This window comes from Falco punctatus (genome assembly GCF_963210335.1).
Source record: "Falco punctatus genome assembly, chromosome: 4".
Classification (NCBI taxonomy): Eukaryota; Metazoa; Chordata; class Aves; order Falconiformes; family Falconidae; genus Falco; species Falco punctatus.
Window position 1 is genome coordinate 35,607,270 of NC_137583.1, and position 25,026 is coordinate 35,632,295.

General features: G+C 40.4%; 1 protein-coding gene across 4 annotated transcripts in view; it reads left to right on the forward strand.

The window, feature by feature from the left end:
* Positions 1–25,026, forward strand: part of MYH11 (myosin heavy chain 11) — a 61,889-nt gene that overhangs the window by 14,718 nt on the left and 22,145 nt on the right. For 3 of the 4 annotated variants that reach the window (XM_080383980.1, XM_080383981.1, XM_080383983.1), the window contains exons 4-11: positions 5,321–5,348; positions 13,181–13,283; positions 15,025–15,045; positions 17,449–17,541; positions 18,465–18,528; positions 20,627–20,725; positions 21,749–21,892; positions 24,567–24,662. In XM_080383980.1, the coding sequence (XP_080240106.1) occupies positions 5,321–5,348; positions 13,181–13,283; positions 15,025–15,045; positions 17,449–17,541; positions 18,465–18,528; positions 20,627–20,725; positions 21,749–21,892; positions 24,567–24,662 (648 nt within the window). The remainder of the gene's footprint in view (positions 1–5,320; positions 5,349–13,180; positions 13,284–15,024; positions 15,046–17,448; positions 17,542–18,464; positions 18,529–20,626; positions 20,726–21,748; positions 21,893–24,566; positions 24,663–25,026) is intronic. The other variant, XM_080383982.1, reaches the window with a different exon arrangement.

The following is a 25,026-nucleotide window of genomic DNA, read 5'->3' on the forward strand; positions in this document are numbered from 1 at the left end:
TTTTTGGTAAGCATTTTGCAAATGGAATATAAACAAAAATTCTTACTCATAAACATGGATCAGGGCACTGAATGTTTTCCTTGTGAAATTTCAGTATTGCTTATTATCTGGGAATCTTGCATAGTTTCTTCTTGCCAAAGTAAAATATATCCTAGATTCACGAGACTGAAGAAATACATTCTGGTACTTCATGACCAGGGCCACTTGGCCAAGAGCAATCAGCTTGTTCAGCTACCTCAGGGAACCTTTATCTTTCCATCACTGGTCCTGTTGCAGGCTCATCATCAGGAAATCACAGCCCTTCGCATTCCCACCCTCTCCTTTGTCAGCACAAACACCCAGCAAACCCCATGAGCCATGCACACTGCATTCCTCCGCTTCAGAGACTGACTTGGTTGATGTATTCATCAGGGATGATGTTTAAGTCCCTTCAAACTTGTTCGGTTAATAACACTTAGCCATGGTTAACAGAAATCAGATAATTGAACTTTCTTCCAAATATGCAGAAAAGCTGACATCTCACAGGAATTAACAAAGATGTTGGCTGGGGAGAGATAAAATTTCTATTTGACTCAAGTTGTTCTGAGCACCTAAAACCCTTTTACAAATCACAGTCATGCTGTCTCATGCTTAAGCTGGCATGCTGGATATCTTGTTGAACCTACGGATTACCACGTCACTAATGCAACTAATGATGGTTGCCCAGGCACAGTCACTGATGCTCGTTTCCAGCCAGAACCAGAGTAAACTTTATCCAGTTTACTTTTCTTTACTCTAAAAGATTACGTGAATATAGCGTTCCACGAGAGCATTTTGTGTGTCTGTCTGTCCCCAGGAGCTTCCACACTGAACTGGGCCCCCACTGGCTGTCTTTACAGACAAGCTAGCTGACCACTACTACACTTAGAGACTGCGATCATAAAAACTCACCCTTTACTTCTGCACCCACCTCTCTCTCCTGTGTTTCGGAGGAAGTAGCTCCCCAGGAGCACAACTGCCATACAAAGGACCCCCGTTCCAACTCTGGCACTGCCAGCAGTAGTCTTCATGCAGTCATAACACAAAACTGCTCCAAGTGAAAACCATCCCTTGCTTTTTGCTGAATTAGTTTTAAGGTGAGTCATCCCGGTGCACAGTGTGGCTGCACGAATGCTGGCCACAGCAGCAAGGAGAGGACAGTGCAGGCCAGGGGAGAGGAGCTGGAGGTGGGTAGATGACTTCTTCCTGCAGCACTGCCAGCTTCCAGTGATGATGGAGCTGAGACACTGGCCCAGTAAGGATGAGTAACTCTGCTGCCTTCTGCCATCTTCCCTGCATGCAGCAAACAGCAAGTAAGTGATAAACATACAAATGTGGAAAGCCACGTTATGTAGCAGCAATAATAGATACAAAGTTTTCCCGTGGATGATTAGGCTGTTATGAAGTTCTCTGGCAATAAATCGCTGTGGAGAAGACCCATTAGAGAAGACAGTTTATGCAGATTCAAGGTTATCTATTTTCTGCAAAGCCATTTTTATGCAAGCTTGAGTTAAAGATGGAAAAACAAACAACCTGGTAGTTACTGGGAGGTATGGGAGGGCAACACAATTCCCAAGATCTTAGAAAAGGAGACTGCTTTGAAAAGCCATCTGTTTACTGTGTCCTTAGCAGGACTGTACAGAAATGTCCCCTTTAGGCAGTGTAGTTATTAACAAATGTAAAGAAGCACTAAGTGAGTGTTGGAACATGGTTTCAGTCTGGTTTTTTCCCTTTTATGGTAAAGCTGCCAACTTGCTGCTTCATTGTGATAAACCATCTGATTTTGTTTGTGATTAAGCAGAGCTAGCTGGTCTATCAAGAACAGGGGGACATATGATTCTAAAAGCAATCTGGAGGTGTTTGGTGTAAAAGCTAAGCAGATTCCAGAGAGGGAAAAAAAAAAAAAAAAAAAAAAAAGAGTCAACAGCATGCTTAGGAAAGCTGGTGGGGTTTAGAATGTAAATGCATATTTCTATGCTATTAAAAATTGAGGAGAAAATAAAAAAATGTCTAAACCATCTCATATAGACGTACAGGGGGTCGATATGACAGTCTTCCAAGTTCTGTCAGATTTTTTGAAAAGGCATTAGCCAAAAAGACACTAAAATCCAGAAGACATATTTTTTTACTTCTTAAGCCTCAGGAATTATGTTTAAGGCGTTTTATTCATGCAAGTCATCCTCTTCTAATAGATCTACCCACATAAAGTTGCACACTCCCAAAACAGGGCACAGTCCTTGCTACATAGAATAAAATATTCCAGAACAGAAATCAGAGTAATCGAACAGGAGAGCCCTTGAAAGTAAATGGGATCAGTACCTGCAGCCCAAGTCGTAACAGGATAGGCTTAGACTTCCTGACACCTTTCATCCTTAGCGTTGCAATTCGTTAGAACTGCTGAAGGAAACAGAGTAACGTCTGGAATTTTCCCTCCATGAATGTGCACAGGACAGTTTGTCAGCATGAGGTTTGAGAGGGCAGGCTGTGCAGTTCAGCAGTGCAGGGCTGAAAGCTTTGAGACTCCATATGGCTGCCAAACACAAGGGGAGTTAGGAGATAAGTCCAGTGACCAAGAGAGGAGCTTGCAAGAATGCTATGTCTGTTCACTGACAGAGAACAGGAAAACCACATAGGTCCAAACCTGGAAGCCTTTCCGACTACATGAGAAAGCTGAAAGCAAATAATTTTGATTTTCCCTCCAAGAACCCCCAATAGCCCTCAAGCAGGTTGCTGTCAGTCAGTCACAAAGAGCTGCTCCACCCTAAGGCATCCTTACATTGCCAGCAACCACCCAGCAGCCTGACCCTGCTTTCCATTGGAGTCTTTACAGGACCAAAGACCCACTGTTCCCTCCTTTCCCCTCTTTTTCCCATTTCAGCAGGATTTGTTCCCTGTACCTGCATCAGGGTACTTGATCAGCTGGACCAATCAAAGAAAGTCCGAAGAAATTCAGTAACACAGCCTGTTCTCTGTCCCAGAGGGAGCTTGGTGCACCTTCTGACCTCCCCAATCATTCTTGTGCTCTTACATCCCAAGAAAGCTGCCCACGCACACACCCTCATGCCAGGCCCTGTGGTGGGCCAGTTTATCAGATACCTGCAGGAGGGGGTTTTCACTTACTGGGGAGCAAAAGAAGGGCAGCAATGGGCAGCAAGGAGTAGTGAGAAAATACTTGGCTTGGAGGAGACCAACTTTTTCTAATGTTCCCTGAGCTCAGAAATTCCACTGGCAACTCTGTATCAAGGAGTCACTTTTATTTTCTTTATGGTATTTATGGGTTTGTGATGCAATATCAATATACGCCCATGGTTTCTATTTACACAACAGTGTATTTTTAGCAAGAATTCTACCGTGTTCTCACTTTTTTAACTTAAAAGAAAGCCTAGCTCATATCCTGCAGTGAGAAATAAGCATGGCTCACAGCTGCTCTCCTCCCAAATGTTTATGTGGAAGAGTCCTGCTGTGCTGATAGCTGAGAAATATCTCCAATAGAAATGTAATGAGTCATTTTGCACCGATTTACCAAATAAAGCAGTTAAGTGGCACCATTTGCCGTGTGAGTAATCAATAAAGCAATGAATGTTATAGCTATTGAGGAACTGGGAATAAAACAGTTGTTTAATATCAGTCCAAGCCATAGAGGAATCCTCTCCTGCTTTTCCTAGACTGGCTCTGGTCCAGGCAGCAGTTACAACTTGCAAGCTTAATAGGTTGAATTTATCTCCATTATGTTTACACAGTACAGAAAGCTTGTTTATCTCACAGTATTTATTACACAGAGGGTCAGCGACGGGGGCAAGCAGTCAGATAGGTAGCCACACACACTGAGTAAAAGGAGGAAGGAGTTCATGCCTTAACCTCTGACCAGAGGCTCCACTGGGCTAACACTATCTCTGCGTTCGATAAATAATGCCAACGTACACGGGAACACTTGCTTCTGCCTTGGTTTTCTGCCTCGAGTCTCGGATTTGTAAACTCTGCACACTTTCAAAAATGTATTTGATCTGCCTGGGAATGTACTTTCCTAAGTCGGAAGATTTTTCTACAGTCTCTACAAGGCAGCCTGTGACACGCTCACAGAAGGGCCAGCTTCAATGTCAGGGCAGGTTGCTCAGAGCCTTGTTCAAGTCCACTTCCAAATAGCTCCAAAGGTGGAGATACCACACCTGTCTGGGCAACCTGTACCAATGTCCAACCATTGCCACAGTGAAAAAACCTGTCCTACTTCTGAACTGATCACAGCAAACATGCTAGTAATGCATCTTTACATAGAGGGTAAATTGTAAAGCTCCCATTACCACAGACTTTTCAGGAAGTCTTGCTTCAATGAAGCTCTACAAAACAGTTTAGTATTGTGGAGCACATTCTGAAACCTCAATGGGTGTCTATTATCCTTCACAGCCTAGAGATCTTAGCCTGAGATCAGTCTTTTGGTAGAAAATCCTGTGTTAAAGTTCTGAAGGTAAAATACACTCCAAGTCCAGAAGCATAAGCAGGGAGGAACGCTGCAGGAGCCCGTTATGGAGCTAGGATGGAATCCTAAACCTCCCTGCAGCATACTGCACTCCGCTACGCAGAAACCTCTTACATGCCTCACATAGTAGAAATGGAGCTTTTGGCCCACATTTTTGTAAATCTTGATCCAAAATATGTTTGATGATCCTGTTCACAGTAAAAACCCTGAAGAACTTACACACTTGTTGACATGCTCTTGTAAAATATGTGAAGTATCTTGTTTTATCTTATTCTTTGGAGGACATCTCAAAGCAATTACTTGTCCGCTTGATAAAAGTTGTCTCTCAGTCTGAAATGAAATAAAGCCTACATTATTCAGGTATTTGAACTGCTCTGCTTTCAAAATGCACAGCTTTGCATGACCAGCTTAAAACATTTTAGTCTTTGATACCTTATCTGCCAGACTTTGTCTCAAGTGGGCTGCTAGCCATACTTCATAAGCGTAGAAAATCTTGAGTTTCAGGTTAGAAATTTTCAGTTATAATCTTCTTAGAGAGAGCCTGATATTTTTGCTGTCCTCATTACAGTTCATCTCTAATGGAATTTACAAAAAATATTTTTGAACTTTTAACCTTTTGTTCGTTTTTTGTACAAAATATTTCCATTAGAGATGGTTATTTAAATTCAAGGGCAAATTAAATAAGATGTGAACCCCGTGCTTTTGACTAATCATGGATGGCCATATTTGGGGAGTCTAGGCTGTTCAGTGTAAATCCTTACAAACGTAAGTGCTTCTGTCATGACAGCCATTTTCCCTAATTGATGGATTTTTTTGTTTTATTCACAGATCGAGAAGACCAGTCTATTCTGTGCACGTAAGTAAACTAATCTGTTTAAATATATCTCAATATTACAATGTCTTTCTTTATTCAAAATTGATTCAAATTCTGATAGAACGGACATATTTTCATCACCTTCAGTAAGCTTGAACTCCAGTCCTAAATCTAGTCCAGTAGATAAACCTGCTGACAAAATAAAAAACAGGGATCAGTGTCACAGGAAATCTTTCATGCACAAACCTATTTCTTTGAATTGACTTTCTGTTTAGAGATTTAAGAGTTTACAATGAACAACTGGGGAGTCTGGCTGTAAAACTGTGTGTAGAGAACAAGGGATTTTAACAGGTTCCTAGAGGAAGCTGAGGAACTGAGAAAACTGAGGAACTCGGAGCATCCCAGACATTAACTGCTTGTTGTTAGCTCTTGGTGGCTCACCACAATGTCCTACTTCGGTTGTCATTGCATAAAAGTGTGATCGTTCCTGTTCCTGCAGTTCTGTGCTGTTTGCAATTACTGCAGCGAGAACAGGGGAGACTTGGTACCCGCTGCGGCAGCGGCCACCCCGCAGCCTGAGCATGGGGCAGGCTGTGCTGGCCAAGGGGACTCCGTAGCACCACGCCGGCGGGACCTTTCTGCAGCCTCTACAAAATTGGTTTAGGCAATAGTGCCATACCAGCTAAGCCAGCCCTGTTTGGAACTCTGATTTTCTGTGTCCCAGCTTGCTGAAGGCCTGCTCCTTGAGTTCCTGAGCTCCTTAAGCCCATGCTCAGACAGCATTCGTGGGGCAGGGGTCAGCTCTTGCATCATGGTCAGGCAGTGATTTTATTGCAATAAGCTTTGCTGCGCACAACTTAGTACTCCACAAAATCCCACTGGTTTATCATTCCTCCCTACTCTGCAAAACACTCATACTGTTGAATTGGACAGGGATCTCCTATTTGACTTTCAGATTTGACCATTTCTCCTTTCTTCTGTTGCTAGTTAGTTGGGTTTATTTACTTGAATGCCATCGAGGATGCTTTTGACATGATTTCATGTTTGTTGTATTAGGCATCTTCCAGGTTTTCTCATCAAAGGTAGGATCTGATTCTGTGTAAATATTAATTATTTTTTGCAGAAGATGGCATGTGTAGTATTTACAGCAGGTTCATGCAGTGATGCTGTAGTCTGTTAAGTACTGTAAATACACATAGTCCCAGACTGAACAGGTTTTAGGTTACCTGTGAAAATGTGACTACTTACTGAATATATATTTACACTGCAGCTTTTAAAAAGCAGTGCTGCCAATCACCAGCCATACACTTACTTGTGAGTGCCACTGCTGACTGGAAAAAAATTATCACCTAAGAAAAAGTAAAAATTATATACTCTATCTGGTACCATAAGGGCTAGCATAGCTCTAACCTCTGTTGCAACAAGATTTCATTACATGGAGGTATATCAATCAAGAATCTGTCCAAAAATGCATTAATATAAAAAAGAAATCTAAAATTGCTGCATTGATGAAATAAAAATTGACGGTCACATTCTACCCGGGATGAAACATCATAGTAATGATGACTAATTTACAATATGTATTTCCTCCTTCTATTCCTGTACTTCAGTTTATTTTTCTATTAGTAAATCTTCAGATCTTCTTTTAACTTTGGAAAACCTATGCCTTTTTGTTAATGAAAATCCATTAAAGGATCCATGTCTGACAGCTACCATATATTGAAAATATCTTTTTTTTTTTTAACCTGGTCAGCTAAGCTGGAAATGTAAGGTGTTTCACACCAGTAACACTTAAAACGGAGAGAATGAAATGTCCTTCCCATTTTGAAAACAGCCACAGTAAGCGATTCATCAAGATGTTTAGAATAACTGCTGTATTTTGGATGGGCATTATGACCCATAGCTTAGAACAGCCCTCCCAAATGTCTTTGCAACCAAAAAGATGAGTCAGGCTAAAACCAATGCACACAGCTTTAATCAGTGCTGGTTTATCATCCTGGTTGGCTTTATTTGGCTGTCCAAAAAGAAGAAAGTCCACTTGGCTGTCAGCAGGGCAGCTGTCAAACAGAAGCAGTTTGCATTATTTTACAGAATTGCTAAAACTTATAAGAAATTATCTTTTTGCCTAAAATATGTAGCAATAACTGAAGACTTCATGGCATTGATCAACTGTGACCTTTTCTTTAAACAGCTACAGACTGAAACTTTCCAAGGTCTGGTCCCTAAATTGTAAAAAACGTAGCTGTAAGGATTCATATATAAGTAGTTGTGGATGCTGCCGAAATCTCGCTTATGTTTAGTGATGCTGCAGTTTGGACTCTTGTACTCTTCCACTTATTGCTACCCATCTCCCACAAATAACTTTTTGCTCTTTACCTTATGGGAATTCAGCAGGATAGCCAAATAGTGGTGTCAAAATGCAAGCAGAAATTGTGCACTTTATTTTTAAGTACCCTGTGTTGTGTGCTTTGTTCTATTTCTGCGAAGTTATTCCATCGTTAGTAGAATTCACCTGGAAAGCAAAAGCCTGCTGGGATGCTGAGTACCTGGGACTCACCTGAAATGCTGCTGGGATATAGGCAGGGGCATAGATCTGAGAATCAGGTGTGATTCCGTGTTTCCGAGTATAAATACACCCACTCTCAGGCTTTCACCCTCAGCTCATTGCACCTGCTCTCATGTGGCTAAGTATTGTTTGCATTCTTTTTCGATCCCTACCCTTTGCATGATTAACTGTGTTATGTTTACAATGCTCCATCTGTCTTTAATGCTCATGGGTCCTAATGCTTCTTCAGAATTCCCTGTCTTTCCTAGATTTTATTATTTGCTCTACATTTATTAATAACTACACATACTGCCTTTGATCTACTCTCCTCAGTGCACACAACCTTATACCATACCTCTGCTTACTAATATATCTGCGGCTGCATTATTACAACATAACATATGTCATAAATATACAATATATAATAGTGCACTAAGGGTAGGAAATCTCATTATGTGTCCACAAATTAAGGCAGTTAGGGCTTTTCCATCCTTGTGTTTTGGTCCCTGTACTGCTCTGGCAGCCTTCACTGCTCTGCCTGGCTGTTGGGATTCCCTGAAATTCCTGCCTGCACCTGGGCCTCCCCCACTGCAGTCTCTCTTCTTTGACACCTGGGTTGGCCATGGGGTATTCTGTATTCACTCGTGCAAAGACGTTGCTGGTCTGTGTTGACCAGCACATTAGATATTGCTGAAGGAAAAATCCCGAGAAATCTGTCCAGTTACTCAGAGACCTGAGCAACCTCAGTGCACCAGCAATCAAGTGTGAATCAGACTAAGCAATGGCCAGTGAACAGGCCTGTGACTTTTCAAGCTTCTTGCCATGTAAGTAGAAGCACCAGCCCTCAGAGGAGACTTCTGGCCTTTAAGTTGTTTGATTTCTAAAGATACAAGTGGATTCTCCTGGAGCTTTCGAAAGGTTGTTGACTAAAAATTCCACAGGTGCTTATCTGCATAGCTAAGCACGCGAGTGTTTTAAAGTTCTCCTGTTAAACCTGTCTGGTCTTGGGGTCATCATATTTCAGCCACTTCCTGAAAAGAGTGGGTAGAATATTTTCTAGAAAGCAGATGTGGTTAAAAGGACTGTGCACAAGGTTCAGTTGAACAAAAACCCACCTTAAATGAATGAGAAAAAAATCTGATCAAAATTTCTGAATGTTTGGGTTAACGTGAAGCCTGTGAAAACAAATGCTTGTTGAACACTTGTGTTGTACATATAATCAAATACTTTTTCACTACCTTTTACTTTTTTTATATATGCATTTAGTTTTAATAGCTCCTATAAAAACATATTGTAGCTGGGTGCTATTTCCACTTAATTTGATACAGTAACAGACAAAACATTAGGTGAGGCAGTGACCATCCTGCCCTTTTCCCCTTCCTCTCCTCTCTCTTTTTGGGCAAACTCTCCAGAGCCTCACCCAGCCACGGGACTTCAGCCCCCTTTCTCCCCTGACACGAGTCAAGCAGCAGAGTCATCCAGAACAACCTCCAAACTGCAAAGTCCCATTAGTCAAAAGACTCCCCCATGAGAGAGCTAAACTCTTTTCTTTCCCAACTCACTAAATCTCAAAGGCTGGAGCTGGCAAGGATTGCTGCCTGGCTCTCCTCCCATACAGATATCTTGTGCAGCTTTAGACCTGGGGTGGAGCTTGGTGCTGAACCAGCTTGGTCTCTTCTGGGAATTTTTTATAAAGTCAACTAGTAGGATCAGTGGGCTGGCTTCTGAGATGGGTCTCTAGCAGGGTACAGCTGGTCTAGGACAAAGATTTTCATCATCTTTGCACATCTGATACTGCAGGATGAAGCCTGCCAAGCCCTAATGTGATTTAGAGCACCTCATTGACTGCTCTGTGCACTGAGGCTTCCTGCAGTGCCAGCAGAGCCAGAGCAAGAGACGTGTCAACAGGCAATTTTTGTGGTTCATTGCTCACTGAAACAAATGCTGAAAATAAATTCTGCTGTTACATTTTAGATGTTGCCAAAAGTGGAATTAAGCTAAGTCTTCTATCATAATTATAATATAGAAAACTTTCAAATTTTCAACAAAAAACCCACACTTTTAAAACTGATTTTTCCCAATTATACCCCAACATACAAGTGTCCCAGCTACACCACCAGCTCATGCTACAACAGCGGGGGCAACTTGCTAGTGTCACCTTGCCCTAATTTAGAAACCAATTCTAACTGGGATAATTTTCGTATAAGGTGAAGGTAATGCAGTCACGGAGGATTTAGTAGCTCACATGGTACAAAAACTCTATTATAGCTGAGTACTATATATGTGAGCTTGTGTGCTTTAAATCCTTTTTTGAGTTCCTAAAACAATGCCTTGCAGGAGATAAGGAAAATTTTTAAAAATTTAAATTATGTCACACAATGGGAGAGTGGTGTTTTTAACAGAGCAAACCTGTAAGCTTAGTGGACCCTTTTACTCTGTCTGGGAAAGCTAAGGAGTTTCTTAGGAGGAAAACATGTATGGGAAGTAGATAAAAGTACTGCTGTTGGGCTGGTGGGAACTGTGCAATGGGACCTGCTTTTGATCTGTTTATTTGTGTTGCCCACCTGAGCTGGGTGCAAAGAACAGCACTGGCAGTAAATGTGCTGCCTCTATGTGTGGCAGGCAACATGAATGATGGGAGAGATGCTTCAATTAAACAAAGGACCCGCCTACTCCCAAAAGATCATGATTAGGACAGCGCTAACAGAATTTATATGGTGAATAGCCACTTTGGAACATAACTTAGAAGGAAAATGGGCACTCAGAAGAGAAGAGCAGATGCTTCTAGGAGGAACACCGTTGTGTATGGTCCATGCCAAAATCCCTGAAAGATGCTTGCAAGAAAAAGACCCATCTTCAAAAATTTGGTCATTAAGCTCATGCAGATCTTAAAACAGGTGGGATTCCTCATACCACCTCACATGAAAGTTGTTTCTGCCACCCCAGAAATGACAGTATTTCAAGGTAGATGCAGAGAAAAAAACCAGCATGACCAGTTCTGTTGCAGCTCAGTCATTCCAGGAAGAATTTCATCCACCTGTGAAGTGAACTAAGAGATTCACATGCTCTCCTCCTCCTGGGTCCTTCCCCTTGTAAGCTTCTTGATGTTTAGAGGCATTGAGCCTGATCTAGCCATTCCTCCTCATTAGTTAGTTTTCAAACACATGGTATTTTACTGCTGAGATAAAATCTAGATGTTGTCATATAGCTGTCATGCATCCTTCATAGTATAACAGCTACTAACGTTGTTTAATGGATATTTGTTTATCAATCAGACCCATCTATTGTCATGGACATTTAAAAATTATCTGATGTGTTGAAAAATTAGATGTATTCATCAGCTATGGACATTATTCTTCATTATTTAGGGACCTTAAAGATTTTTTCCTACTTGTAGCTGTTGAGATCCTGCCTGGTTTTCATTTCATGTTGAAGCACTTCCATGTCACGTTGAACTTTTTTATTGTCCATTTCAAAAGGAAGTTAAAGACTCAAAGTCTGTCTGCAGAAAATAGGAAACCCCTCAGCCTGTGCAGGGGCAAAGAGTTAAGGATGAAAGCACAGAACAAAATGTTAAGTAACTTAAGCATTACAGTATGGTAGGATAATTACAAGTAAAAAGATGCCATATATGGTAATACTCACAGGGATTCAGGGGAAAGCCAAATGATGGGCACTGTTGCCCTGGGAGAAAGGAAATGCAATTCATGTAGTGATGAACTACAAATAACCTTTAATAAAATGGAATAGTTCAAAGCCCAGGGTTTGTTTGAATTTGTTTTTTCCAAAAAAACAAAGTTGTAAGGTAGATTTATTTGAAAACCTTGTATGCATATGTCTTCAAATTGGTGTGCTTGGCTTGGAATTGTTCCCAGGACACTTAATTTTTATCAATAAAACATGGAAATGTTTTAGCACTGAAGCCCAGGCAGAGATGAATCCAACCTCTAAACTGTGCAAATTAACCCAGGTCTTGTGAAAAGGAACATATTCAGCTCAATTATTTCTAGTTAAAACTCTTAAAACCAGAAGACACACTTTTCATCGTGTTGTACCTCAGGCAGGAATTGTTTCTGGTTTCCCAAGGTTTACATCAATATCATTCTGTCTTGAAAGTTCTGCCCAGCACTTACCCATATCTTTTATGTCTATTTATCACTGGTTCCTTGGTAGGGAAAATTAACTCCTGTATTTCCTAATTAGGAAAAGAAGCAGAACTGCAATGGATCCAGCTAAATAGTTGACAAATATCCATGGGATTTTTGAATGTATTTTTCTTTTTATTTTTAAATCCATTTTAGTTTAAAACCAAAGAAAAAGAGATCCAGCTTACATTTAGACTGTTGCCCTCTTCACAGCACTAACTTGGTAGAGTTGAAAGAATTAGTTTATTACATCTCCACCCACTTTAATGCTCTTTGATTGCTGAGACAGGAGAGTATAAAACCATATTTGTGTATGTAAATATCAGAGCCAAAGGTATCTAGAAGACATGAGACAATGTAATTATGACACAGAGAGGGAAAAGCAGGCTGGAAATCTTAGAAAAGACTGTGTAAATCTGGCCCTTGTTCCTGTACTTCGAAAACCAATACTTTACTTTAAGAAAGGTCTTAAGAGTTGTAAATAAAGTTAATCCTGGAAGTCCTCCAGGACGTGAAAAGTTACCACTGCCCTCCTGCTTCCCAAGGGACACTGCATGGAGTACAGCTGGGATGGCCATTCTGCTGGTCAGACATGTCTCCACACAAGATGTCTCTTACTACCCAGTTAGCAGGGACACCTCGAGTCGTCCCAGCTCTGGTCCCACTGTATTCAAGGAGCGTTTGAACACGGAGTTCAGATGAGCAGCATCAGTTGCTTATTCTTCAGCACTCCAGACTAACAAGCTGTTAGTCTACTTTAATGCTGCAGTTTCAGAAAAGAAAACTATTGTATTACTGCTGATGTTTTTTCTCACTGCTGTACCACATCATAGTTAATGTTGTATTTTTTGGTCTTAAAATACAAGCAGATTGCCTGCCAGCTCCACTTCTCATAAATGCGCAGATGCTGCCAAAGCAAGATGAACTGCTGTTCAAAAATGCATCATGTTTTAGAATTGCCTTAAATGGCCCAATGTCCAGTCAAAATACTAATGGGACAGAGATATAGCTCTGATAACGCATTCTTTGCATGCTGAAGTCAGGTGGATTTGGAGAGATGGTGTTCTGGGGTAAATACTGAGCTGGACAGTTTCAAGTCCTGTTTTTATACACTAAATACACCACACAGTAGAAGGAGTCCACTAGTTACCTACCTTGTTTTGTGTTATTTTCTTTCCCCTCAGAGGTGAATCTGGTGCTGGCAAGACAGAAAATACCAAAAAGGTCATTCAGTACTTGGCTGTTGTTGCTTCATCACATAAGGGCAAAAAGGACACCACCATCACTGTAAGTGAGCTCTTCCGTATTCAACCCTGCTTTGAGCCTGGTAGGGCTGTACCGAGCTGGCTGCGCCAACAGCAAGTCGACATCTGTGGCTTGCCAAACAGTCGACATATTAAGAGTACACAGTTATGTCACAGCTCCATGTTTATGGAAAAAACCTTTTGTTTGACACCCGCTTAGGCATCAAATCAGAATGTATTTTGCTGGAAGAGAAATATTCATAGCTTTCCATATGCATAGCACCTATTTATATCCTAGCATGAAGGCCTGTCTGCAAGGGCTCGGGTCCTTATTTTACCTTTGGCCCATGGCAACTTAGAAGTTTGGGAAAGCCTTTAACTAATACGCTGTCCAAATGCATCACAATAATGTATAGTAGCATTTAAAGTTCCAAAGTTTTGACTGGCTACATCAGCAAGTGAGTTTTCTCACCAACTAGTAAAGAGTGTCAGTGCAAAACTTGTCTTTTCTTTTTACTCCTCTGTCAGAGAGAACAATTTTGAAAGGCACACTTTTTTTAAAGTACTTTGTTCTTTCAAAATTTGTAATAGTCTTACCTTAGTGACTAAAGTTAGTTTTCTTGCTCTGAACCATAATATGAGCTTGTATCTGCCCAGTTCCTGGTGATCATTAGTGCAGCTGAGACTCTCAACTATCTTTGCTGTTTCCAATGACACAACTCCAGGTCCCACATAATTTCCAGCCTTTTGAATGTTGCTCAAACTTCTGCCAAAAAAAAAACCCAACCCAAAAACGCAGCAATTCACTTTCATGACAAAACAGGCTTAATTCAGGAAGACATTTCAGCGCATCCCAAATGCAAGACTGGGTCCAAAATAAGTAATTAGTAGTGCAGTGGGAAATAAAAATCTTATGACCACACCTATGCTGGGTCTTGCAGCTGCCCTTGCCTACCCTGTATGCTGATGGATAGAGGACTCCAGAGCACACGCTGTGCAGCCTGGCCTCTTCCACCATAAATAATTGTTGTTTATGTACAGCAGATTCTGCTTTGGGGCAGGGAAGGGAGTAGATGTCCCTTAGGGTAGTATTTTTCTAGAAATCTGTGATTAAATGTAGTGGAAATGGTCCAAGACTAAAGGCATCATTTTCCTTTGTTGAATGTTTATCCAAAAAACTTATTTCTTCCTACTGGGTCCCTGCTCAGTGGCTAGGGGAAATGAACTTGTGGTTTCAAGGCCATCCCAAATGGGCATGTAACTGCAGTCGCTGCTGACTCCTCTGGGAAACTGCATGAGGCTCAGGATCAAATTGGCCCCAAGACAGACCTGAAGGCAAATTCCACCAGATAGGAGCTGAGAGAAAGTCTAAGTTGTACTATAACGTGCTGACAAATAGTAATCCGGTGACTGAGACTACTGACGCTACAATTGCAGTCATTAAAAAATAATGAATAGCAAAATGCCTCAGTTGCACAGGAGTAGAACTGTGGATTTACCATAAAAATATCTGTCCTTGCCTGGTCCTGGGAGACTAATCTGGGACTGAATCCAAATCCCATCCTTTTGCTTCAGGGTTTGTTTTTTTTCTTCAGTTAAGATGCTCTATATATGTTAACGCTATTTGTACTCTTGGTATGTCTGCAATAGATTGTTTGTATTTGTATCCCTGGTTTATTTGCATGGAAACTGTGTGTTGGTTATTTTAATACAGGAAAAACAGTAAAAATGTCTGTAATGGAAATGATACTGACACTTGTTTTATACCATGTTATTCAATACAGCAAGGTCCATCTTTTTCTTACGTGAGTAACTTAGACTGTTTGATGTGTGTTTAAGGCACTGAGTGTAGATCTGCATGCTATTGTTGCACCTCGAAAATTTAAGAGAGATTTTGTTGAAATATGTTGTATGATATGATAAAAAGCAACAATAGCGCCAAATGCTCTCACAAATCAACCCTAACTGTGTCAGGCTCCATGGTAAAGAATGAGGTCTGACACAGGCAGGGCCATCTTTCAAATATCACTCTCTTCTCTATGTGTGTGTTCAAGTTGCCATAGTTTGAATGAAATTTCCCACGATCCTGAAAGAGCCACTCAGCCTGAAATTGAGCAATGTGATTTCTGAATGAAAATACCCAAACGCTTCCCGTGCTTCAGGTTGAACTTTTTAGGACTGTTGTGAAATAATTTCTAAACCTCACAGTGTTTGATCGATTCCTTTAGCTGCATGCTTTCCATTTGATATTGCTTTCAATTTTACATTTTCATGTAAATGTTGCAAATTGTTCACGTCCACAAAAGTTAGCATGCTCTTAGCTTGCTGCTATGATGTGTAACAGAGCCATTTCCACCGCAGCGTGTGTCTGCAGGTGTGTTACAGCAGTTTCTTACAGGACCTCATGACCCCCCTGTACTGTGGCACCAGCACACCAATGCTTTGGGAATAGAGGAGGTTTGCTGGCATATTCTTTCTGTTTCTGTACCAGGCAAATGGGATTATTTTTCTTAATGGGGTCTTTTTTTTTTCCCCATTCTGACTGCTGCCTCTCAGACTTTGGCTATGACAAAGTGTGTTGCCCCTTAGTTAATTTAGTACTCCATTTGACAAGCTCTCTGCAAAAAAACTCATTCGTTGTTGGCATAGGCAGCTGCGGGGCTCAGTGAACTTAAAGATGCATACAGTGCAGCTAATTTGGAGCCACAGTTTTCTATCCCAAGTTTATGGCATAGCTCAGTTCTCACTAGAAGCAGGTGGTATCTGCTTCAGTATAGCAGACAAGGCTCTATCTCAGACGTCACCATCTGATTTCAGCAACGCCCTACACTTAGAGTGGAGTTTTGAAGTCTACAGAGTGTAATTGGGAAGAGTTGCTCAGTACAGAGAAACTTAAGGTACTTTTAGGAATTCATCACTTATTCCAGGACTCCTGTATTAGCCTGTTTGGAAATCTCCTTTCCCTGTTCCTCCAACTCTTAGGTAGTAAGTTTTGGGAGATTTTTGGTGGGGTTTTTATTTTCTTTTTTTTGAAGCGCAGTCTTGATACATGCCTTACCTCTCAAAAGATCTGTGCTGTCAGGAAAGTATTCGTTCTCCCGTCTTGGGACCATGCAGATTATTTTAGCCATTTGTTAACAATCTGTTCCTTTTTAACGATATTTTTGAGGCAGCTCTCATCATTGCCACAGAAGTTACAAAACATTCAGGAACAGCATTTAAAAAAAGGTTATCAGTTTTACACACTAATTGGGAAGGACTTTCATTTTCCAAATTATTTTCCCTAGATTCAACCTAAATATTGCCTTATTTTCTAATTAAAATGATTCAAATGATATCGCATTCTCTACCAAGGACTTTTTCCATTTCAGGGTGAGTTATTTCAAATAATGCATGTTACTGCAGAGCTGTACTCAAAGAACAGGATGACAAGAAGCAAATGTGAAACTGAGTGACTTCATAGGACAGAGCTGAATGAAAAGTTCAGAAAAGCTGTATTCATAAGCAAAGGATTTTCAACTTCATTCTTTTGTTTAGAAATAGAAGTATTAAATGCATGCTTATTTCATTGCATGATTTGTTTCATTAGCATTACCAATCACAATTAACAATATAATACAAAGTTTGTGTGTTTGCATGAGAATCCATTATCCTAGTTTGAAACAAACCAATGCATTTCCGTATTTAACCTTTAGCCTTGCATGGATCATTATTAATAGACTTGATGAAATCTGCTTTGTAGCTTTGTGCTGCATTACATTAAAATGATTCTTGGCAAGTTATTCTAATTACATCGTCATTTGCTAGCAAAGGATCTCAATAAACTAACTTGAAAAAGACATGCTAGAGGTTTTCTTAGGAATATCCTTTCCAAAAATGATATTAAACTGAGAAAAAAATTATTTGACATTGAATGACCCTTTTTTTAAAAGAAAGGCCAGTTATGATGCTGGACAGATTAATAGACTTTGATCTGTCACAGGCAACAGGGCTGGAAAAGGGTCATGTATACAGCACAGCAGTCAATGCACAAATATATAAACACAGATTAACAGAGAATTAAAACAAATCCACATGACGTGCAGTATTCAGGAAAAAAAAAAGTTAGACGCTTAAATTATCTTTCACATTTTTCTCCAGTGTACATGTGTTGGCTTTAATTAAGTAATTATGAAGTTTAGGGTTAACTGCTTCTGAATTAATTTTAGGGTGAGCTGGAAAAACAGCTTCTACAGGCAAACCCTATTCTTGAAGCTTTTGGAAATGCCAAAACTGTGAAGAATGACAACTCCTCCAGATTTGTAAGTAGGAGAAATCCAGTTTGGTCTATGTGGGGGGGAGGTACATCTTTTAAAACACAATGTACAGACAGTGGCCCTCATGAGTGCTTCACTTTAAAGAGTATCATAAAACTAATCCCTTAAAATCATTTCAGAACTCCTCTCTGAAATAGGAATTTGGCCTTATAGAAGATTAAAGATCAAGCTCCAACTTGACAGTACCATTGTCATCTCACAATTTAGCAGTCTATGTGTGACCTTCCAGAGTGAATTCCTGGTCCAGGATATAGCCACCTTCAGAATATTTGCAAACAAAATCTGTACTCTCTTGTTCTTTGCACCACTGTTGAGCATATAACTCATAAGGTGGGATTGTCACTTAGCATAAGTGGTTAATGTATTAAATTAAAAACTTACAAGAGAAAAAGATAAAACAGTTATACAGATTCAAGTTAGAATGATGTGAGCTGAGGGCTGTCACTATTTGATGATGCTTTTTTCTAGGGGTGCTGGCAGATGCTTGTCTTCCCTGCAGACCCTACCCTCCCACCTCTGTTCTCTCCCTGCAAAATTCAGAGATCTATGCAGATGAACCTTAGCAGTGGGAATTATGCAGATCCAACACTATTCCCTTATTGACCTTATGGAAATCAAAGTAAAAAATAGATGTTGTCATATCCCCAGCTTCCAAAGCCTGGTCCAGTAGAGAGGATTCCTTTACCTCTAAGTGCCTGAACAAATGTGGGAGCAAATCTCTGCACAGGGAATATCAGAGAAGTTCACTTCCCTGCAGGCTTTTCCATGGGTTGTCCCGGCAGGAGGGCATCGAGCATGTTATTCTTAAGAGGATGCACACGTCTTATTAAACAGGCTAAATACTAATCCTGGGAAATCTGGCCTAACCTGAAAGAACAGTTAAATCTAGATCTTCTTTTCATTTACAGGGCAAATTCATCCGCATCAACTTTGATGTGACAGGCTACATTGTCGGAGCAAACATAGAGACTTGTATCCTTTTCAGTGAGCTGCACTGGGAGCTGAGCAAGGGGAGCAGAAGGAAGTAGGATAAACAAGCTCCACTGCATGTCTAAGAAAGGCAAATATTGCTGAGGCTGGTATAAACAAAGATGGAGGGAAGTAGCTCCATTTATGCTGATATCAGCTTCTCAGTTCGTCTTACTCTCATGTTTACATTTTTGGGTCTGTTTTCTCAGCTATAGGAAAGTGTGCTATTCCCCAATATACAGCTGCAGAAAGTGGAGGCATCGTACCTAAGGCAACAGCAGGGCACTTTAAGGGAAAAGATTGTTCTGTGGTGGAGATTGCATGTGATCTTGAGAGCTACGTGTGGTCATTTTGTTTTGTATCAATGTGATCCTGCATGGGTCACTCTGGTTCCCTGGGGGCTACATTTCCAGCTGCATAAAAAGTTTTCACATTTTACTGTTTCTTACTGGTGCTGTGACAGGCACTTTGAAAAAACACCGAATGCTCGGTATTATCACTAGTTTGCCCAGGAATTTGGAGAGTGCTTCCCAGTTTTCAAGTCCAGCTTTGGCACTTTGTCCCGGTCCTGGCTGCGTGCTGGGATGAAGACCAGATGCTCAGTATGATCTCACCCTCAGCCCTGTGCACCCGGGCTTCTGTAAGGGAAGGGTTCTGAGCCTTGCAGACTGAATGATCAGGCTTGATCAAGCTGTACGTGCCCTGCTGTTTAGGTATAGCAAAGGCCATATATGTTGTACTGGGACAGAGGCGTTCCAAGATAAAGCACTGAGAGTAACCCGTTAAGGTAGATGTCTATGCAGTATCTAGTATGGCAGCTTTCTAGTTAATGTCTGGAGGATCAAAGCATCATTTTAATAAAAGTAATATACCTTCCCCTTCCACCCCTCTGAAGACTTCGTATTAATAAAAACAGAAGACACAGGAAAAGCCAAAGAACATGGTGCAGTCAGAAGAGCTGTCTCAGAGCCCTTACAGATCCTTTCCCTTTGTCATACCCAGGGACAATTTATCCTGAACCTGACTTGATGTCTGCACATTTTGTTAAACTGCCATGGTCAGAAATAACATGTTCTGGAAACTGTCAGTCAACTGAAGGGAAGCAAATATTTTGCTGGTGCTGATGCCCCAGATAGCATCAAGTGCTAGAAATGTCCAAAGGACTTGACTGCTCTGGACATTAAATACTGTCCTGCTGTCTCAAATGGCACACCCAGAGCAGTGAGCTCTGTAGCAATAACCTCAACGTATTTTTTCAAGAAAAATACAGCCATTTCAGATAAATTCATCTTAGCCTGGCTTTGCTTGCCAAGTACTGTTGCCTCTTCCCTTGGTTATGTTTATGAGGTAGCGTGTTTTAATGAACAAATTGGTATGTACCTAGATTCCTCAGTGCTGCATGGCTCATCTTTGCATAGAAAAGGAGCTGTTTGCTCCAATACATAAGAAATAAAGATGCAGCTATAAAGAAGGACCTTAACTACAGGGTGTAGCATCAAACAGCAAACAGTTCATCTTTCTGCTCTTACTTTGACAAGCAATCTTTAGCAAAAATAAGGGTTTAATTTTTTTGGTCTTAACTGAAGTTTTATCTGTAGCAGTACAGCTTTTCAAGAGTGAATCACTGACTGGTGTTGAAATACTTAACACTATTGCCCACTTTATTTTTAGTAGTTTATAGTCACAAAAACAGACCATAAATAAAGTTGCTTTTATACTTACAATGCTGGCTTCAAGAGCTTTTTTTTCTAGCAGCCCCACCTTATGTTGAAAGAATCGTATTGGTACTTCATTTTAACAGTGGTGTGAATCATATTGTGACTACTATTCTTATATATCTGGTTTTAGAAGCATTTATGTCTATTGTGGTACTTATTACCACGATTACCAGCATTTACCATACAATAGGAGGTAGGAAAATGATCTAATCATTGCGGTGAGAGTTATAGCAATACCAGAACACAGAATTGGATGCATGTTCATGTTAGACAAGCTTGTGGCAAATATTTCAACAATGCTATTGATGCTACTGAGGCTGATGGCACAATTAAGGAAGGACTGAAATATGTTACTGATTTTTTTTAACACACTTGACAAACAGATTTGCTTGAAAAATCCCGCGCTATTCGTCAGGCTAAAGATGAGCGAACATTTCATATCTTTTACTATTTGATTGCTGGAGCTTCCGAGCAAATGAGAAGTAAGTTACTTGCTAATAACTCTTAAATCTCATTGGAAAGTCTGAGCAATGGCTATTTATGGTAATTTATCTTAACTTCTTTAATTGTATTTTATTCAATCCTTTCTATAAATAAACAGCTTGTTAGCAATAGAAAATAACTCTCTCAAGTGAATTATAAGAAAGCTTCAATTCACATTAACCTGTTTAAGCCAGGTTGCCTGTAGTTTACAGAACGTTTCAACTCACAGGAAATGTAAACCCATTCAGATCCCATCTTGAATGATATTGAGAAGATGATTAGGGAAGAAATATTAATTATTTTCTTACACAGGAGACTGGGGTTCCCCATAAAAATACTGGTTTGTGGTTTTAAAATAAATTAAGATAATGTTTTTCCGATAGCACATTATTACACTGTGAAAACCATAGCTTCAGAATGTTCAGAAGGTGAAAAGTGTAAGTGGATCCGAAAAGAAGGATAAGATATTATATGTATAGGAACATCACGGTTCCAGTGATTTTGGGAAAGATGTCATAATCACTGGTTGCCAAAGAACATATAAAGCAATGGATAACTGTATTTTTCCTGTTTTTTATGCTCCTTACCTAAGAATCTTTTGTTTGCCACAGCATAGAGCTGAAGAGCCTTTCAGTCTGGCCCACTATGGTTGCTACCTGGTACCATTCTTATTACCTGATATAAATCCCCACAGGGAGAGGTGTAATTCTGAGTAGGTTACACATGGCATAAAATAAAAGACATTTGGGCAGAATGGCTCGGTTTGAGTCCATAGGGTGCAAAATTCCACTGAGGGGCAGAGATATCCCCAGTTACTAATGAAAACTGGAAACAATGAAGCTTGCTAAATGAAGAGTTATTCTGAAAATATTTGTGCACCACAAAACCCTAAACTCCTAAAAGCAGAGTCTTCCCTTGGTGAAAACACTGGGTTTTTTTTCCTGTTGTTCACCAGGAAAACTTAAGAACAAAGAACATTAAGTTGACGCACTTAAGTAAAGCTTTTCTTCCTTGCTTTTTAGATGATCTCTTGCTGGAAGGCTTTGGCAATTATACCTTTCTATCCAATGGCCATGTGCCTATTCCTGCTCAACAAGATGATGAGATGTTCCAGGAGACCTTGGAAGCTATGACAATTATGGGCTTTACTGAGGAGGAACAGACAGGTGAGAATCGTTAGCAAGATTGTATTCCAGGTATACATCTGCAAGTGATGCTATAGAGAGATGCAAATGTACGGAGGTTAATTCTGTCCAGAATAATTGCTTTGCAAAACACGCACATGAAGTAAGATTCTACATTCATAAGAAAACTAAGATTATTCAGATTTTACATCTGTGTTTCTCTGGAGAAGTGTGATCTTGTATGAACTACCAACTGGAGGATTCCAAATGTACCTATGTTACTTAACCTGGTTGCCTCTTATCGCCTCTGTGTAAAACTATTACCAACCATTACCTAGCTACTAAGTGCACTGTGAATTAGTGCCCATAGACTTCCCTCCTCCTCAGGAGGTATTAGATTAATTAAACCATAGATGTCTCATGGAAAGTGAATTAAGGTTCTCTATTTATAAAGTAAAACTTCTCAGGCACAGGTTTGTTTCTGCTTCACGTCGGGAATCATATGGGAACTCAGTTCTGTGTGACCAGGAGAGACACAAGATCAAGGCAGGATCTAAACACAGGATGAAGGTCATGTCACACAAGCATCGTCAGAGCCAGTAATAACAAGCAACTGAACTGGTAGCGGTACAGTGCCTGAGGACAACATAAACCAGCAGCAGGGATCTGAGGGGAGGATAGCAGGGGCTGAGAATACACTGGCAGTGAAGACACTGAAACTGCTGTTGTAGATCCACAACACAAAACACTACCAGCCTCCTTGGAATCATTGCCACCCTTGTGTCAAACAGGGTGATGCTTCAGGAAGTCTTGTATTAGGGTGACTGTTCTTGCCTTGCAAAGAGATGTAATTACCATCTAACCATTTTAGGTTGCTGTTAGAAAAGTTCTAATTAAATAATTACTACAGTGGCCTACCTTCTCCCATTGCTCCAGTGGGTACCGGTGGGAGCAGCTGAAGCCAATAATGAAAACTCCTTGCAAACCACCTCAAAGGTTTAAACTGGCAGCCCTTGCTGGAAGCACAGTGAAAGAAATATTGAAAAATCACCACCTATATTGGAAAAGAGAGTTCATATCATCAAAAAGAAATTATCTCTGTGATGAACAGAACAACTGATAATGCACAGGGCAGCTCTACCCAGTAATTTAAACATGGAACAAAGAAAATAATTGTCACAATATTTTGCTGTCCATCTGAATAAAGAGCTGCAAGGCTTTTTCTTATAAGTCTTATAAATTCTGGAGGCCTGCTTGTAAGAGGAATGTGAGATGCACTCCTGACTCATTTGAATTCCACAGCATCAGTGGGGTTGTCAGCATGCAAAAGTACTATAGCACATAGGGTTTCGAGAGGTGGTTTGTGTGAAAGGGAAGATTTCTCACAAGAATTCCATATGTACCCAAAACAGACTACTGAATTCAAGTCAGCTCTAACAACAGTAACAACCATTTGAAGCCACTTTTTCAGAACTTTCCAACAACTAGCATGAAAAAGTTGCAAAATATTCTAATTTTGGAAGAAATTAAACAGGCTTAAATAGCTCATATTTGTATTCACTGACTCAGAAAAAAGACAAATAAAAACAAAGAGCGTGAAACAACTAAACTATCTTGAGAACATGGGCCTGCCAGAGACATCTCTGTGTAGCTTTTACCTCTCACTGTTCCTGGGAGCAAGCAGGGCTTCAGCTGGTGCATGCCAGTGTGTATTGCCCATGGATGCACACTGCCACGCCCCGTGACACCTGGTGGCACAAACAGGGTCACCTCATCACTTGATTCTTGGACCAGCTGTGGCAGCAAGGAACAGAGATCTGTCACATCCCATCCCTGCAGCAGTGACTGACAGATGGTGAGAAAAAAATGCCTTGCCTTGCCTTGCAGGACAGTATTGCAAATCCCAGCCTTGGTGCCTTGGTAAATTCAGATGATGTTACTGATGAAGACTGGTTCGTTGTCTTGCCAGGACATGTGTGTTGGTACTGACAGCAGCATTCTCTATTACAACAACAGGAGTCATTCTGTTACTGTCTGAAGTCCTTTGATTTCATGTTCTAAAATATAAGCCCATTAGGACAGTATTCCAGTTTACCAAATAAACAAATAGAACCCCCTAGATTCATACAATCTCAGTAGACTTTACTGAGTTAACTGAAGTTAGGTGACATCACATTTATACATGTTAGTAATCAAACATCAACCAATTACTTTTCTGTACTTGGAAACTAATCCTTCAAAGATTTGTATACATTTGGTTTCAGTGGCACAACTAAATAGCCACATGTTCCTGCATAACTGGAGCTTCAGAAGTGCCACGTTTTTGAAGCTGCTGGTAATTCATAGATTTTTAAAATTTATTTTGAAGACAGAACTATAGATTGTCAAGTGACTGAATAAGGAAGACGGTACAGGCCACTGTGAGTGGGAGATGAATTCCTGCGACCTGGGGAGCCAGCACAACTTAGCTTGGAGGTGCTGGTATTCCCAGACTGGCCTGTTCACTCCACCGCACAGATTGTTGAGATAGTCGCTCAGTCAGCTCTCAGACTGCTGCAGTTTATGGCACAGTCTTTTAAAACAAACCTAGCTCTTCCCATAGAGGTTCAGACTACCATAGGCAATAGAATGAATCTTTGTTTTCACAGACAATAGATGGCACATTTCAAAATGTGTCTGTTCTGGTTCTCATTTATATTATCTGTTTCTCTTGCAGCTATACTGAGAGTTGTTTCATCTGTCCTACAGTTGGGTAATATTGTCTTCAAGAAGGAGAGAAACACCGATCAAGCTTCTATGCCAGACAATACTGGTATGATTTACCATTTTAAAAAGATCAGTTAACATTAAAAAAATTAATAAAATAGCAGCTGAGTGAGCACTCCTATCAGTATTTTTTATTTAATTGTTATTACATACATACTTCACAGGCTTTAAAAAAGATCCTATACTTAAAATCAGCTCAATTATCATTACCTTTTCTGGTAATCTTGAATCCATAAATTGATGAACCATGATTTTGCTGCTTGGATCATGAATAATACTTCTATAGCAAGTGGCATCTCTTGCACGTACAACAGAGGAGCTTTTAAGGAAGATAAATAACGTCACATACTTGCAGAGCTGCTTGTATTCACACTTACTGACCTGCTAAGAAAAAATTCAATCTGAAATAA